Source organism: Oncorhynchus mykiss, chromosome 18, assembly GCF_057628025.1.
Source record: "Oncorhynchus mykiss isolate SJ-2025 chromosome 18, ASM5762802v1, whole genome shotgun sequence".
Lineage (NCBI taxonomy): Eukaryota > Metazoa > Chordata > Actinopteri > Salmoniformes > Salmonidae > Oncorhynchus > Oncorhynchus mykiss.
This window is the reverse complement of record NC_143039.1, coordinates 19,358,133-19,374,239: the sequence shown is the minus strand read 5'-3', so window position 1 is coordinate 19,374,239 and position 16,107 is coordinate 19,358,133. Positions and strand designations below refer to the sequence as shown.

Genomic DNA, 16,107 nt, shown 5'->3' with positions numbered 1-16,107 from the left:
TTAATACAACTGCAAATACTAAAAGCGAACAATCGTCACGAACAGGATTCGAACCTGTGCGGGGAAACCCCATTGGATTTCGAGTCCAACGCCTTAACCTCTCGGCCACCGTGACTGTGCATATTACTGGCTGTAACATTGGTATAGAAACCTGTTTGCGATATTGGAAAATTTGGTAAGGTATTTTATTGAGAAGCTAGTTCCATTAGATAAGTGGTATTGTAAGAGAGCGCTGGTTTCATACTGCATCCTTGCTTTTCTTTGTAGCTATGTATTGTAAATAAACTGAAGGTAGGACATGTTCTCTTTTCCTGTCCTGCACTGTAGTTTGCCAAATTACCACATGGTGGCGCTGCCGACGAGATGGTGAGGCCAGGGCCACACAGAAATGCACAAAAACAACCAAATCATAGAACATATCAGGGTTCTATAGCTAGCTATGTTCAAAAGGTTTATAATGTCATGTTTACAATGTATTGTAAAATATGACAAACATGTGAATACATATAAATGAAGAACAACAAAAGCAATGAAAAGTTAGTCCTTATCAAAACAGCTAAATATTTAATTCATCTGGCCTGTAGGCCTACTGTCACACCCTGACCATAGTTTACTTTGTATATTTCTATGTTGTGGTTGGTCAGGGTGTGATCTGAGTGGGCATTCTATGTTACATGTCTAGTTCTATGTCTAGTTCTACTTGTCTAGTTCTATGTTCGGCCTGATATGGTTCTCAATCAGAGGCAGGTGTTCATCATTGTCTCTGATTGGGAACCATATTTAGGTAGCCTGGGTTTCACTGTGTGTTTGTGGGTGATTGTTCCTGTCTATGTGTTTTTCACCAGATAGGCTGTTTAGGTTTTCGTTACGTTCATTCACGTTCTTTATTTTGTAGTGTTTGCATTGATTCGTGTTTTACGTTTGTTCATTAAAACATGGATCGCAATCTACACGCTGCATTTTGGTCCGACTCTCCTTCACATAAAGAAAACCGTTACACCTACAAGGTTGTAACATTTTAACTACGGAAAACAAATGATTTTACAGATACAGCTTTCATAAATACATTATTTTATTTAAATTACAACAATTATGTAATCCTACAAACAACTGTATTAAATTTGCACATAATACTAAGTAAATATTTAAGGGCACAAATCTATTAGAGCCAAAACCTGATATTTCCTTAGTCTCAAAATAATTCTAACACAAAAAAGGAAGGAATGTAAATTCCTACATATTCATTAGGCCTATTAGAATATAGTGCCTGGTTATATACATATCACAGGAAGCTGCTGAGGGGAGGAATGCTAATATTAATGGCTGGAATGGAGTGAATAGAGTGTTATCAAACACATGGTAACCATGGAAATTCCATGTATTCCGTTCCAGCCATCACTATGAGCCAGCCCTCCCAAATGAAGTTGCACCCGGCCACCTGTGATATGTACTGTATATAAGACCTGTGATATGTACTGTATATAAGACCTGTGATATGTACTGTATATAAGACCTGTGATATGTACTGTATATAAGACCTGTGATATGTACTGTATATCAAACCAGTGTTAGTGACTGTTGAGGGTTGACTTTACAGACTTTGTATAAAAATGGATTAAGACATGAAGAAATTAAATATGTGTGTGTGTGTGTGTGTGTGTGTGTGTGTGTGTGTGTGTGTGTGTGTGTGTGTGTGTGTGTGTGTGTGTGTGTTATATGATGGGGATCTGGGCCTTCTCGTCCTGTTGCTTCTTTACTTCCTGTTGGTACCTAGAAACACAGAGGGACAGGGTTAACCTCCGACCTTAACAAACCAAAACAAAGGTTCAAACAGACTAATCATAGGTCTCAGAGAGCAAAGACAAATTGGCAGGCATGCTATCCTTTACATTCAGGCAAGGACCCTGACAGATCAATTTAGCCCTCTGTTTTTAAAGTGTAAACAAATGTTGCAACATACAACTCTCAGGACCAGTTTGCCAACAAAAAATGTGTCTGAAAAAAGTTCCAAACTGGTATCGACACCATGTCCAAGGACAATGTACTGTCATAAATGAATCTGTTTTTGACCAAACACACTTTGCCCTGCAAAGCAGTACTGTATAATTATTAACAATGTTATTGTCGGACAATGGCATTGATTGACATACACCCCATCAGAATTGTGTTTTTATTTCCCTTTTTTTCTCCTTATAGGGTTTGATTGAATAGGGGCCCACTGCCATGCATGTCCGTTTGCATAGCTCTGTGTGTAACTATGGAGCCTGTCCCACTCACATCCAGATTCTAACAAGTTGGTTGGCTCCTGCCAATCCAAGAAAACCGTTGACAAAAAAGAGACCCCAGTTCTTCGGAATAATGACAAGAGAATATCGGGACCAAATAACACCTGCAAAATAGAGGGGTGACAAGACAGGTAAAGTTGGAGCATCTGAATGTTTTTCAGCTTCAGGATTTTTTTCCTGTTGCATAGTGGATGTAAATGTCAAACATTGTCTTTCCCACAATGTCCATTACCTGTAGTCATGAGTACTCCAGACTGAGAGAGACTCAGTTTATCAGCTGGCCTTGTCATATCAGCCATGCCAGCCATAACCAGACCCTGTAGAGAGAGAGAGAGAGAGAGAGAGAGAGAGAGAGAGAGAGAGAGAGAGAGAGAGAGAGAGAGAGAGAGAGAGAGAGAGAGAGAGAGAGAGAGAGAGAGAGAGAGGAGAGAGAGAGAGAGAGAGAGAGAGAGAGAGAGAGAGAGAGAGAGAGAGAGAGAGAGAGAGAGAGAGAGAGAGAGAGAGAGAGAGAGAGAGAGAGAGAGAGAGAGAGAGAGAGAGAGAGAGAGAGAGAGAGAGAGAGAGAGAGAGAGAGAGAGAGAGAGAGAGAGAGAGAGAGAGAGAGAGAGAGAGAGAGAGAGAGAGAGAGAGAGAGAGAGAGGAGAGAAGAGAGAGAGAGAGAGAGAGAGAGAGAGAGAGAGAGAGAGAGAGAGAGAGAGAGAGAGAGAGAGAGAGAGAGAGAGAGAGAGAGAGAGAGAGAGAGAGAGAGAGAGAGAGAGAGAGAGAGAGAGAGAGAGAGAGAGAGAGAGAGAGAGAGAGAGAGAGAATTTCACACAACCATGCATACTTTTAGCACCATTATAAGATGTCCCGCACATGAGACACTTGTTAAGGATATCAACTCTTACCCATTTACACACTGGTGCCCAGAAGAAGACTGTCTTTGGACCTACAAAGGGAAGCATATCAGTGTTTATTTAGAAAGGTTAGAAATGAAAGTTGAGTACAATTACACAATATTACAATGATTCATGTGAGAGTTAGTTTTGTGTAAACAGTTGGTTGATACCGCGACAAAGAGATCACACTGGGCCCACACTGGTTGAATCAACGTTGTTCCCACGTCATTTCAATGAATTTAAGTTGAACCAATGTGGAATAGATGTCTAAGTGGGATATGCCAAAGCAGTTAGGCATGAAAAAGTGCCATAAATGGATAAATGTTGTGCAGCATTAAACTGTGAAATCCTTTGATTTGTTGTTGAGGAGTGAAATATAAAGATGAAATAGAGAGATAAAGTAGAACTGAAAGTGACTGGAATCAGTATCTTCCTATGGTTTTAACAACTGTTATTCTCCTGCTCTCTTCTGGCCAATTGAAAACTTGCCAAGGGCTATAATTTATTGAAGAGTGCTAAACATGGTGGTTGAACGTCACTTAGCTTCACACATATTATCCATTCATAGTCTTCCCTTCTCTTGTATATTTGATAGCAAGGCTGGTTGTTTTATCAACTTGGTTTTCCTTAATTGCTTTGCTTTTAATCTTCGTTATGATTTTAATCTCATCTCTGTATCATTAAGCTCCCAAACTATTTTGATATTAATTAACAATATCCTGTGAACCAGGAATTGAGAACCACTGATTGGAACAACCTTCTGTCACATTAACACACTGTTATAGTTCAGCCCTAACTCCCCAGGGGTGAGAGAAGAGCCCTGTGTACTCCCTCATCAGCATTCAGATTAGCAGCATCAACACTGCTTGTCCTTATTCACCTCTATGTTCAATTCAGCTGCAGACTGACGTAGTTGCTACACCAACACTGCTGTAATAAAACTATGTTTGCTCCATTTAAGATAACCTCAAGGTCAAGGTTGCACATGGTTTGCTAGTCTAGGACTGACTAGCACTGACCAAGGGTCCCCCATCCAAGTCCATGCACTGCTACTGTAGGTTTCAACTCAGGTTTCAACTCAATCTAAATTTAGAGCACTCATTCATATGCTAAAGAGCACTAGTTCATCTGACCGTTTATCTATTTCTGTTGATTCAAATGTTTAATGCTCTTGTTTGTCAGTAAATGATAGCAGTCACTTTCTCCTTTCTGAAAATGTAACACCCCTCCCCGCAAAAGTCAATTGCTGTGCCAAATGGTAGATTTGATCCAGAATTAATGGAAGAATTCTTATCCAGAATTATCCATAGGTATACAATGGGTGGCTCTAATCCTGAACGCTGATTGTTTAAAACCGCATTGTTAGCTAAAGTTAGCTAGCTGGCTAGCTACTTCCAGACATAAATGAGAGAACACCTCACTCTGACCATTTTACTCGCCCTAGCAGAGCTGGTTAGGCTGTTTTCATTTTATCTAGAGTGTTGGTGACTGTAACTGTGATGCTGGCAACAATTTAATTGCGCTTTTTTGCCGAGGTTTACTGACACCGGCCATATTCAAAGGGTGTTGAGCCTTCGTAAATGCATCAGTTATTCTGCTCACTGGCACACTCAGTGCTCTGATATCCGAGTATGTAGCCAGAGCGAATTTACGAACGCAACCTAAATCTATGATGTTAAAATGCCCATTTATTCTGTTCAGTTTGATTGAGCAATCCACTGTCTCATCAGCCCAGGCAGGTAATTTATAAACTTGATCTCTACTGTAAAAATCATCTAGACATTTTCTCACATTTCTTTTAGACTAACATTTCGTTACAGCTGAGATTTGTGTACACCTTGCTGTCTATCTCTCCGATCTCCAGGTGTCCCATAGTAATGAAAGTGTAGGGAGTCGGGACATACAGGCATGCAGCGTTTCTCTGCCAATCGAAATCACGACTGGGTCGCGTCCATAGATAGAGAACTAAAAGACTGAACGACTGGGTCGCGTCCATAGATAGAGAACTAAAAGACTGAACGACTGGGTCGCGTCCATAGATAGAGAACTAAAAGACTGAATGACTGGGTCGCGTCCATAGATAGAGAACTAAAAGTCTGAACGACTGGGTCGCGTCCATAGATAGAGAACTAAAAGACTGAACGACTGGGTCGCGTCCATAGATAGAGAACTACAAGTCTGAACGACTGGCTCGCGTCCATAGATAGAGAACTAAAAGACTGAACGACTGGGTCGCGTCCATAGATAGAGAACTAAAAGACTGAATGACTGGGTCGCGTCCATAGATAGAGAACTAAAAGACTGAATGACTGGGTCGCGTCCATAGATAGACAACTAAAAGACTGAACGACTGGGTCGCGTCCATAGATAGACAACTAAAAGACTGAACGACTGGGTCGCGTCCATAGATAGACAACTAAAAGACTGAACGACTGGGTCGCGTCCATAGATAGACAACTAAAAGACTGAACGACTGGGTCGCGTCCATAGATAGAGAACTAAAAGACTGAATGACTGGGTCGCGTCCATAGATAGACAACTAAAAGACTGAACGACTGGGTCGCGTCTCTGGCAACCGAACCGATAGAACCAACGACCAGCCGGCTTGGGTAGTAACCCTAGATTTGAGTCGGGACTATATCTTGTGGAATGATGCAATAGTATGAATAAATTAATGAAAATAACGTTTTTAATGAAAATGTGTCAATCTTTATTTGAATATGTTAGTAATCCCTTGAATCCGGTGTTTGGAGTATGTATTGGCACGTTTGCCGGCTCTCGACGTCTTATTTTTTATGAATTTATTCATACTATTTCATCCTTCGACAAGATATAGTCCCGACACAAATCTGGGGTTGCTACCCAAGCCGGCAGCTCGTCCGTTCTATCGGTTCGGTTGCCAGAGACGCTACCCACTCAATTCAGTATTTTTGTTCTGTATCTATGGACGCGACCAGTCGTTGGTTGTAAATGTTTGTAAATTCAATCTGGAGTGCCAGAGAGCGCTTATTGTGCGCTCTGGCGGTTCGTAAATTCAGAGCTTTGTCAGATTGCCCGTTTGTAAATTGTGAGCGTTTCGCTCTGGGAGCACACTGGACGCTCTGGCCGAGGAGTGGGGTTGATCAGAGTGTTCTGACCCCACAACGGCTGTCAAGCACCCAAGATAACTAGCTAACGTTGGCTAACTTGCTAGCTATTTCCAGACACAAATGAGAGAACACCTCATACTCGCCCTAGCAGAACTGGTTAGGCTGGCACAGACAGCAGGCGTCATTTACATTATACATATTGAAAATATTGACAATGTGTATCAGAGTATACAGTATAGTGTCTGTACTGTAAGATGGTGAGAACAGTGGAAGTGATGCAGATCTGTCATGTTGAGGTGAGCCTGATAATAATGATGTCCTTACCTGCTGGATGGTTGTAGAAAGGTCTCAGTTTAGCAGGTAGTTTGAGCTCGATCTTGTTAAGAATCCTGTGGTATGAAGCTCTAACTCCCACTAAAGCCATGTCTGGAGACTGGAGTTTTATTTCCTACTTTTGTTGAACTTGGTACCGACAGTTCAAAATAAATAAATAGTATGTGCTGTATTGTGGCTCTAGTACACCCTGTCATTGATTGTCTATAGTAAGTAGAATACAGAATAGCCTGTATGAACCATTGGCAGAAAGCAGGCTCATCTACCCGTAGTGCCTAATCTATTATGTAGGAGTGTCACCTGAGGGGCGGTACCTAAATATAAACCCCGCCCCAAACCCACTGCCATTGGTAGAGAGAGTTAGCCCACACTATGAGCCCATCCCATTTTGCAATTCCTAGAAAACAGGGCCACGTTTAGTTGCCAACTGTTGTCTACATGTCAGAGAGGCATGTTTGTTCAATATTACATATTTCTATCTGAACGTTCCAAAACGTTGTGTCTTACTGAATGCGCCTCACATGTGATGTGGACTGTACATGGCAAAGACACAATGTAAACAATAAACTGAAGAGGCCACGCTTATCTTTTAACTTAGCTTATGATCAAGTTGGCCATTAATAACCTCATGCACATGAGAAGGTTTTCTGCAAGTCAGGAACAGTTTTATCCCAAATGTAGAATTTATTTTCAATAAATATATACATACCACAACGTCCTAAAATCAGACAAAGAGGTAAAAGACTAAAACAAAGTGTTAGTGTTGAAAAATACAACATTAACCATCATCAGTCTCAAACATTCACCATCTTTAAAGTGTTGTGTGAATTTGTAAATGTGTGTGTTTCTTTGCCTAATCTTACCTTTTACTAATATTTTACCATCATCCTCACGCAGACGTGCTGTCATCCTCACATCATCACCTCATACTTATTCATTAACAGCATGAATTGTGCTTTGCAGAGGGATGGGTGTTATTGAGTTGGACGATTCTGTGGTCGTTGAAGTCCTCAAAGATGAAATTGCATTTAATCAAGTTAATCAGATCCACTAGTTAGTTAGTGTCGCTAGTTCTAAATAATCCAACAATGGATGGGCTTCTGCTAACTGCTTTATTTTTAGTTCAGCAGCCTCTGCTTCTTGTTGCTTCTTTACCTCCTGTTGGTACCTAGAAACACAGAGGGACAGGGTTGACCTCCGACCTTAACAAACCAAAATAAAGGTTCAAACAGACTAATCATAGGTCTCAGAGACCTATGCCACTTTGTTTACATACTCATCTCATATGTATATACTGCACTCGATACCATCTACTGCATCTTGCCTATGCCGCTCTGTACCATCACTCATTCATGTATCTTTATGTACATATTATGTACATTATGTACATATTCTTTATCCCTTTACACTTGTGTGTATAAGGTAGTAGTTTTGGGATTGTTAGCTAGATTACTCGTTGGTTATTACTGCATTGTTGGAACTAGAAGCACAAGCATTTCGCTACACTCGCATTAACATCTGCTAACCATGTGTATGTGACAAATAAAACAAATTGATTTGATTTGAGAGCAAAGACAAGTTGGCAGGCATGCTATCCTTTACATTCAGGAAGAGACCCTGGTGGACTTTATAAAAGTATCCGTATCTCTGATTTTAAAGTGTAACCAAATGAAAGACAAGTAGTTATAGAGTAACAGATTGTATGATATGGACTGTAGTCTAGTGATCACACAGAAACAAATACAACTTTTAGGGCCGGTTAGCTAATTCTGACAAATGCGCTTTCCAAAGCAATAGACACCACAGAGTTATTCAGTGTTGTATCCATAGAGGCAGAACAGGATCTACATTTATCTCTGTGGTTATATCACTCAGTTGACAGAAAAAACACAAGGGCAGAAGGCTTGGCATGTAATGTGCCTGGTTTAAACCACAACAAAGAAGGCAAAGCCCAAGGACAATGTCACAAGCTGCCATAAATGTGTGACCAAGCACACTTTGCCCTTCAGAGCGGTACTGTGTATTTAACAAGCCTGTTGTCAGACAATGACTGACATACAGTACATTGACAAATTATTATGATTTTCCCCCTAATATGGTTTGATTGAAAGGGCACAAGTTGGTGTGTAGCTCTGTATCTAACTGTCTGTTCCACTCACATCCAGATTCTAAAGAGTTGGGTGGCTCCTGACGCACCAAGAAAACAGTTGCAACAAAACAGAAACCAATTCTTGGGAATGATGACCAGGGACCATCTGGACCAAATAACACCTGTAAAATAGTAAAGAGACAGGTAAAGGGACAGGTAAAGGGACAGGTAAAATGACAGGTAAATGGACAGGTAAAGGGACAGGTAAAAGGACAGGTAAATGGACAGGTAAAGGGACAGGTAGAGGGACAGGTAAAAGGACAGGTAAATGGACAGGTAAAGGGACAGGTAAAAGGACAGGTAAATGGACAGGTAAAGGGACAGGTAGAGGGACAGGTAAAAGGACAGGTAAATGGACAGGTAAAGGGACAGGTAAAAGGACAGGTAAATGGACAGGTAAAGGGACAGGTAAAAGGACAGGTAAATGGACAGGTAAAGGGACAGGTAAAAGGACAGGTAAATGGACAGGTAAAGGGACAGGTAGAGGGACAGGTAAAATGACAGGTAAAATGACAGGTAAAGGGACAGGTAAAAGGACAGGTAAAGGGACAGGTAAAGGACAGGTAAAGTTGGAGCATCTGAATGTTGTTTCTGCTTCAGAAATGTGTTACTGTTGCATAATGCGTATAAAAATCCAATATTTGCTTTTCCTACTTTTTTCATAATTTTGAGGGCTAAGAGTATGTCAGTGTTTTATGTGGGGGTACCGGCTAGGAGACATCTGACCAGGATCAGGGATAATCAGTGTTTTATGTGGGGGTACCGGCTTGGAGACATCTGACCAGGATCAGGGATAATCAGTGTTTTATGTGGGGGTACCGGCTTGGAGACATCTGACCAGGATCAGGGCTAGTCAGTGTTGTATGTGGGGGTACCGGCTAGGAGACATCTGACCAGGATCAGGGATAATCAGTGTTTTATGTGGGGGTACCGGCTTGGAGACATCTGACCAGGATCAGGGCTAGTCAGTGTTGTATGTGGGGGTACCGGCTAGGAGACATCTGACCAGGATCAGGGCTAGTCAGTGTTTTATGTGGGGGTACCGGCTAGGAGACACCTGACCAGGATCAGGGATAATCAGTGTTGTATGTGGGGGTACTGGCTAGGAGACACCTGACCAGGATCAGGGCTAGTCAGTGTTGTATGTGGGGGTACCGGCTAAGAGACATCTGACCAGGATCAGGGATAATCAGTGTTGTATGTGGGGGTACCGGCTAGGAGACATCTGACCAGGATCAGGGCTAGTCAGTGTTGTATGTGGGGGTACCGGCTAGGAGACATCTGACCAGGATCAGGGATAATCAGTGTTGTATGTGGAGGTACCGGCTAGGAGACATCTGACCAGGATCAGGGATAATCAGTGTTTTATGTGAGGGTACCGGCTAGGAGACATCTGACCAGGATCAGGGCTAGTCAGTGTTTTATGTGGGGGTACCGGCTAGGAGACATCTGACCAGGATCAGGGCTAGTCAGTGTTGTATGTGGGGGTACCAGCTAAGAGACATCTGACCAGGATCAGGGATAATCAGTGTTTTATGTGGGGGTACCGGCTAGGAGACATCTGACCAGGATCAGGGCTAGTCAGTGTTTTAAGTGGGGGTACCGGCTAGGAGACATCTGACCAGGATCAGGGCTAGTCAGTGTTTTATGTGGGGGTACCGGCTAGGAGACATCTGACCAGGATCAGGGCTAGTCAGTGTTTTATGTGAGGGTACCGGCTAGGAGACATCTGACCAGGATCAGGGCTAGTCAGTGTTTTATGTGGGGGTACCGGCTAGGAGACATCTGACCAGGATCAGGGCTAGTCAGTGTTGTATGTGAGGGTACCGGCTAGGAGACATCTGACCAGGATCAGGGCTAGTCAGTGTTTTATGTGGGGGTACCGGCTAGGAGACATCTGACCAGGATCAGGGCTAGTCAGTGTTTTATGTTGGGGTACCGGCTAGGAGACATCTGACCAGGATCAGGGCTAGTCAGTGTTGTATGTGGGGGTACCGGCTAGGAGACATCTGACCAGGATCAGGGCTAGTCAGTGTTGTATGTGGGGGTACCGGCTAGGAGACATCTGACCAGGATCAGGGCTAGTCAGTGTTGTATGTGGGGGTACTGGCTAGGAGACACCTGACCAGGATCAGGGCTAGTCAGTGTTGTATGTGGGGGTACCGGCTAGGAGACATCTGACCAGGATCAGGGCTAGTGAGTGTTGTATGTGAGGGTACCGGCTAGGAGACATCTGACCAGGATCAGGGCTAGTCAGTGTTGTATGTGGGGGTACTGGCTACGAGACACCTGACCAGGATCAGGGCTAGTCAGTGTTTTATGTGAAGGTACCGGCTAGGAGACATCTGACCAGGATCAGGGCTAGTCAGTGTTGTATGTGGGGGTACCGGCTAGGAGACATCTGACCAGGATCAGGGCTAGTCAGTGTTGTATGTGGGGGTACCGGCTAGGAGACCTCTGACCAGGATCAGGGCTAGTCAGTGTTGTATGTGGGGGTACCAGCTAGGAGACATCTGACCAGGATCAGGGATAATCAGTGTTGCATGTGGGGGTACCGGCTAGGAGACATCTGACCAGGATCAGGGCTAGTCAGTGTTGTATGTGGGGGTACCGGCTAGAAGACATCTGACCAGGATCAGGGCTAGTCAGTGTTTTAAGTGGGGGTACCGGCTAGGAGACATCTGACCAGGATCAGGGCTAGTCAGTGTTGTATGTGGGGGTACCGGCTAGGAGACATCTGACCAGGATCAGGGCTAGTCAGTGTTGTATGTGGGGGTACCGGCTTGGAGACATCTGACCAGGATCAGGGCTAGTCAGTGTTGTATGTGGGGGTACCGGCTAGGAGACATCTGACCAAGATCAGGGCTAGTCAGTGTTTTATGTGGGGGTACCAGCTAGGAGACATCTGACCAGGATCAGGGCTAGTCAGTGTTGTATGTGGGGGTACCGGCTAGGAGACATCTGACCAGGATCAGGGCTAGTCAGTGTTGTATATGGGGGTACCGGCTAGGAGACATCTGACCAGGATCAGGGATAATCAGTGTTGTATGTGGGGGTACTGGCTAGGAGACACCTGACCAGGATCAGGGCTAGTCAGTGTTGTATGTGGGGGTACCGGCTAGGAGACATCTGACCAGGATCAGGGATAATCAGTGTTGTATGTGGGGGTACCGGCTAGGAGACACCCGACCAGGATCAGGGCTAGTCAGTGTTGTATGTGGGGGTACCGGCTAGGAGACACCCGACCAGGATCAGGGCTAGTCAGTGTTGTATGTGGGGGTACCGGCTAGGAGACACCCGACCAGGATCAGGGCTAGTCAGTGTTGTATGTGGGGGTACCGGCTAGGAGACACCTGACCAGGATCAGGGCTAGCTCTGGTGAGACTTGGTGGTCGGCCAGCCCAAGCAGGTTATTGTTGGTTCAAGTGATGGGGACCAAAATAAATATTTACATAAAGGAAAATACAAAGGCTGCCCAAAAGATGCCCAGGGTAACACCTGGCTACACAGCCCAGCACCTGACCCGGTTGCTGCTGCCACCTAGGGATGGGTTTGGAAGTGGAAAATGGATTGTATAACTATGCCCTGTGCACTACCTAACTCCATACCTTAACACAAATCAACAGCTAATGACATCACGTTGTGGAAAACGTCCGGTAGTGGTTTGTAACTAGCCGTATCCCAGGACCAAAACACGATTATCATCTCTAATTGAAAATAGTCTGAGATAGAGTAGTCTCAAACAGGCACGGGTCATCTTGTGTAATTTAAGGACAGTGTTATCACACAGGGACATACCGTTACAGTCCTTGTTAACAGTCAGTGGGGCTTTTACAAAGCAGCAATGGAAAACCCATGATGCAGGGGCAGGTGTGAAAGTTCCATGCCATCATGTCTGAATCCATGCCAGTAATTCTATCAGTGAACTGTTCATCTGAAGGGTCATCAAGCTACACACACTCTCGCATGCACTCATGCACACACTCGCACACACACATGCATGTACACACTCGCACGCACGCATTCACACACTCGCACACACACGCACAGGCACACACCCAACACACACACACACAAACACACACTTCCTGACCTCTCTGTCCTCATTGCTCCATTACCTGTAGTCATGAGTACTCCAGACTGAGAGAGACTCAGTTTATCAGCCGGTCGGGTCATATCAGCCAGACCCGCAAAAACAAGACCCTGTAGAAAGAGACAGAGAGAGACAGAGAGACATAGAGAAACAGAGAGAGAGAGAGACAGGGGGGGTCACACAACCATGCATATGTGTACTACATCACAGGACCATTATATAACACCGTTTGGAGGGTCAGAGAGTGGAACATTAACTGTATGGAATATTAAGATTAGACAGAGGCAGAATACAGGAGCTTATAAAATGTGACTTCATTCTCTAGAAGCGACCTCAATCAGTTCACATGACAGGAAGGAATATGTAGACACAGCTCAGGCATTACCAATGCATTATTATTCACTCCCATTTCCACTCTTACATGCTTCTTATGAGTTTCTGGATGCTGCCTCTGTGCAGTCTTAATTTACCGTGTGGCTCAGTTGACAGAGCATGCCGTTGCAACGCCACGGTTGTGGGTTCGATTCCCATGAGGGACCAGTACAAAACTGTATGCACTCAGTATAAGAGTGTCTGCTCAATGAACACAATGTTAAACTCTCCAAACCCTCAAACTCTCAGAACCCTCTGAACACTCTCTAGAACCCTCTAAACACTCTCTAGAACCCTCAAACTCTCAGAACCCTCTGAACACTCTAGAACCCTCTGAACACTCTCTAGAACCCTCTAAACACTCTCAGTGCTCTCTGAACCCTCTGAACACTCTCTAGAACCCTCTAAACACTCTCTAGAACCCTCTAAACACTCCCCTAAAACCCTCTAAACACTCTCACTGCCCTCTGAACCATCTGAACACTCTCTAGAACCCTCTAAACACTCTCTAGAACCCTCTAAACACTCCCCTAAAACCCTCTAAACACTCTCAGTGCCCTCTGAACCCTCTGGACACTCTCTAGAACCCTCTGAACACTCTCTAGAACCCTCTAAACACTATCAGAACCCTCTAAACACTCTCTAGAACCCTCTAAACACTCCCCTAAAACCCTATAAACACTCTCAGTGCCCTCTGAACCCTCTAAAAACTCTCTGAACCCTCTAAACTTCGCTGCAAATCTTTTAACACTTACCCATTTACACACTGGTGCCCAGAAGAAAACTGTCTTTGGACCTACAGACAAAACAAAACATGGTTTAATTATTAAGGTTAATTATTATAAGGTTAGCAATGACAGTTGTGTTGAATACATAACGTTACAGTGATTTATGTGACATTTAGTTTTGTGCAAAAAGTTGGTTGATTCCCCAATAAAATGATATGCCAATTGAACCAGTAGGCCTCAGGCTTTCTGTGAAGTGACAGAAGTTGTCAAGCATTAAACTTTGCGACCTGATTCGTGGTAGTAAACGTTTTAAGATGAGGCGACATTGAAAGTGACTGGTTAAATCCCTTCCTAGATAATTCCACCTGTTGTCATTCTCGTGCCCTCAACTTGTCTCTGTCCTCCTTCTACTGCCGGTACATCAATGCCTTGCCAATTGAAAACTTGCCAAGGGCGATAATTTATTGAAGAGTGCCAGCATGTAGTGGCATGCACGTCATTTAGTTACACACCTATTGTCCATTCATATGCTTCCCTTCTCTTGTCTATTTGACAGCTAGACTGGTTGTTTTATCAACTATAAGTTGTTATTAATGTGTTGTGCTTTTACATCTCATACTGACTTCCCTCTGCTTTATCATGGTGCCAACCGATTTTGATATTAACAACTTCCCATGAACCCGGAATGGAGAACCCCTGCTTGGAACAACCTTCTGTGTACCACTCTTCTATAGCTCAGAGATCAGCCCTAACTCCTAGGGACGGACTGGGACCAGAAATCGTCCCAAGCATTTCTAACACACAGGACCATTTTTCCCCTTGAGACCCCAGATATTAGCCAAATAATTATAATTTTGGCAAAACACACAATTTTGACAGGCCCACCAGGCGAAAGATGGACCAGCCCATCTGGCATTTGCCAGACTTGCCCCATGACCAGTCCGTCTCTGTTATCTCCCCAGGGCTGGAAGAAGAGCCCTGTGTACTAGCTCATCAATGTTCAGATAGTTTGCATGTGACAGACAGACTGGGCAGCATCAAGACTGTTTGTCCTCATAAACCTCAAAGTTATAATCAGCTACACACGCCTCGTGTCACATTGAAACAATTCCAACTCCACTATAATAAAACTGTGTTTGCTCCATTGACGATGACCCCGTCAGAGGTCACTCGTGACCAGGGGTCCATTCACCAACCCCAATACACTGCTACTGTAAGTTTGCTCATTCTTTTGTGACAGTCACAGTCCCACTATATTGAACATCACTCTTATTTACCAAATAGAAGAGTAGAAAACATCCAGAGGTGATAGTGATAAATTATCGCATGTCATTTTCTAAATATTGAGAAAGTGTATTCTGAAGATGGGGAGACTTTTAGACATTAATCAATAGACAACAGGGAGGAGACATGAACCAATAGACACCATGAGGAGAGTGATACAGAGACAGCCGGGTTAGTAGGACCTGATGCTGTAATATTGACCATGTCCTTACCTGCAGGATGGTTGTAAATGGGTCTCAGTTTACCAGGTAGTAGAAACTCTATCTGGTTAAGAATCCTGTGGTATGAAGCTCTAACTCCCACTAAAGCCATGTCTGGTGACTGTTGAAACTTGGCACCAACAGTTTAGAATCAAATAAATATGCGACGCGTTTTATTGTGCCCCCGATACACCCTGTCGTTGGGCTACTTGAACTGATCAGACAGAATAGATTGTGTGAACCATTAGCTGACAGCAGGCATGGCTATCCTCTATGATGCTTACTGGATGGAATCATCTATTATTGGGGAGGGGGGGGTTGTACTGAACGTTAACTCCGCCCCACAACCACTGCCATTGGTAGGGAACAGTAAGCCTATCCTACTTCACTTTCCAAGAATTACACACGTGATTGGAAATGGTACAATGTAAAAAATGAACTGAAGCCAGACACTGACTCTTGGACACACTTTCAAATGACACGAACCACATTATCAGCTGACACAATGGATTTAACACAGGTAGGAAAATGCGGTTTTGTCTGATGAAACTAGAATCTATGGTTATTATTATAATATTATAATAAGGTTATTATATAAATACTGTGGCACTTTGAGATTGTTTTTCAACGAAAAGCACTTTATAAATTCAATGTATTATTATTATTATTATTATTATCTAGGCACTAATGTATACC

General features: G+C 43.6%; 2 protein-coding genes and 1 non-coding gene across 4 annotated transcripts; all 3 read right to left on the bottom strand.

Annotated features, from left to right (window-relative positions):
* Positions 1-33: 33 nt before the first annotated feature.
* trnas-cga (transfer RNA serine (anticodon CGA)) lies at positions 34-115 on the bottom strand. The gene has a single exon. It is a non-coding gene; the product is annotated as a tRNA-Ser (tRNA).
* Positions 116-541: 426 nt separating this feature from the next.
* LOC110495631 (mitochondrial pyruvate carrier 2) lies at positions 542-6,880 on the bottom strand. 2 transcript variants are annotated; one of them, XR_016488303.1, is made up of 6 exons: positions 6,577-6,880; positions 3,173-3,213; positions 2,518-2,602; positions 2,278-2,389; positions 1,001-1,770; positions 542-586 (listed from the first exon to the last, which is right to left on the bottom strand). XR_016488303.1 is itself a non-coding variant. In XM_090207619.1 (6 exons), exons 1-5 carry the CDS (start codon positions 6,674-6,676, stop codon positions 1,713-1,715), a joined length of 396 nt encoding a protein of 131 aa, XP_090063745.1. In that variant the 5' UTR covers positions 6,677-6,853; the 3' UTR covers positions 1,518-1,635; positions 1,694-1,712. The 2 variants fall into 2 exon arrangements, 1 of the variants encoding a protein (XP_090063745.1); XM_090207619.1 differs by lacking the exon at positions 542-586 and having other exon boundaries at positions 1,518-1,635; positions 1,694-1,770; positions 6,577-6,853.
* Positions 6,881-7,249: 369 nt separating this feature from the next.
* LOC118941042 (mitochondrial pyruvate carrier 2) lies at positions 7,250-15,707 on the bottom strand. The gene is made up of 5 exons (XM_090207618.1): positions 15,424-15,707; positions 13,955-13,995; positions 12,853-12,937; positions 8,745-8,856; positions 7,250-7,753 (listed from the first exon to the last, which is right to left on the bottom strand). Exons 1-5 carry the CDS (start codon positions 15,521-15,523, stop codon positions 7,636-7,638), a joined length of 456 nt encoding a protein of 151 aa, XP_090063744.1. The 5' UTR covers positions 15,524-15,707; the 3' UTR covers positions 7,250-7,635.
* Positions 15,708-16,107: the final 400 nt, after the last annotated feature.

Coding starts and splice junctions, on each gene's coding strand:
- LOC118941042 (XM_090207618.1), bottom strand. CDS start 15,523: ATGGCTTTAGTGGGAGTTAGAGCTTCATACCACAGGATTCTTAACCAG. Junction 12,938..13,954: donor GGGCACCAGTGTGTAAATGG/GTAAGTGTTAAA, acceptor CTCTTTCTACAG/GGTCTTGTTTTTGCGGGTCT. Junction 8,857..12,852: donor TGGAGTACTCATGACTACAG/GTAATGGAGCAA, acceptor ACTATTTTACAG/GTGTTATTTGGTCCAGATGG.
- LOC110495631 (XM_090207619.1), bottom strand. CDS start 6,676: ATGGCTTTAGTGGGAGTTAGAGCTTCATACCACAGGATTCTTAACAAG. Junction 3,214..6,576: donor TTTCTACAACCATCCAGCAG/GTAAGGACATCA, acceptor TTCCCTTTGTAG/GTCCAAAGACAGTCTTCTTC. Junction 2,390..2,517: donor TGGAGTACTCATGACTACAG/GTAATGGACATT, acceptor TCTATTTTGCAG/GTGTTATTTGGTCCCGATAT.